This window comes from Eurypyga helias, unplaced genomic scaffold (genome assembly GCF_000690775.1).
Source record: "Eurypyga helias isolate BGI_N326 unplaced genomic scaffold, ASM69077v1 scaffold22105, whole genome shotgun sequence".
Lineage (NCBI taxonomy): Eukaryota > Metazoa > Chordata > Aves > Eurypygiformes > Eurypygidae > Eurypyga > Eurypyga helias.
Genome location: NW_010252329.1, coordinates 8,516 through 8,930, shown reverse-complemented (window position 1 = coordinate 8,930; position 415 = coordinate 8,516). Strand labels below are relative to the sequence as shown.

At 60.7% G+C, this 415-nt stretch overlaps 1 protein-coding gene across 1 annotated transcript in view; it reads left to right on the top strand.

Moving 5' to 3' along the window:
- Positions 1-7: 7 nt before the first annotated feature.
- The window catches only part of LOC104510184 (transmembrane protein 17-like), a gene marked incomplete at its 5' end in the record, with an annotated part of 807 nt that continues 399 nt past the window's right edge, over positions 8-415 (top strand). The window contains one exon of the mRNA XM_010152350.1: positions 8-127. Within this exon, the coding sequence (XP_010150652.1) occupies positions 8-127 (120 nt within the window). The remainder of the gene's footprint in view (positions 128-415) is intronic.

The following is a 415-nucleotide window of genomic DNA, read 5'->3' as shown; positions in this document are numbered from 1 at the left end:
GCCCCAATTACAGTACGACCTACTGCCTCGGCACTACCAGTTCCTGCTGGTCATGGCTTTCCTCATCCTCTCTCTGGCTGAGGGCTCCCGCCTCTACCTGGGCTACATGGGGAACCTGCAGGAGAAGGTAAATGCCGTCTCGCTGCCCTGGCCCCAAGTCCCCTGTGGTTGGTGTGGGATGGCCCAGCTGGGGAAGCTGTGGCTATTCTGGATGTTCCCCAGCTCAGGACCTGAGTGCCCATCACCACCCTTCCCTCCTGGAGTCCTGCCTGGAGCTGTTCTGGGAGGGAATCACAGGGGCAAGCAGGACCTGGAAGCAGGGGACAAAGGGGACCCACTCACTCTCCTGTTGTACCCCTCCCATGCTGTGGGTGCGACACTCCAGCATGGGGCTTGACAGCATCTGACTACGTGC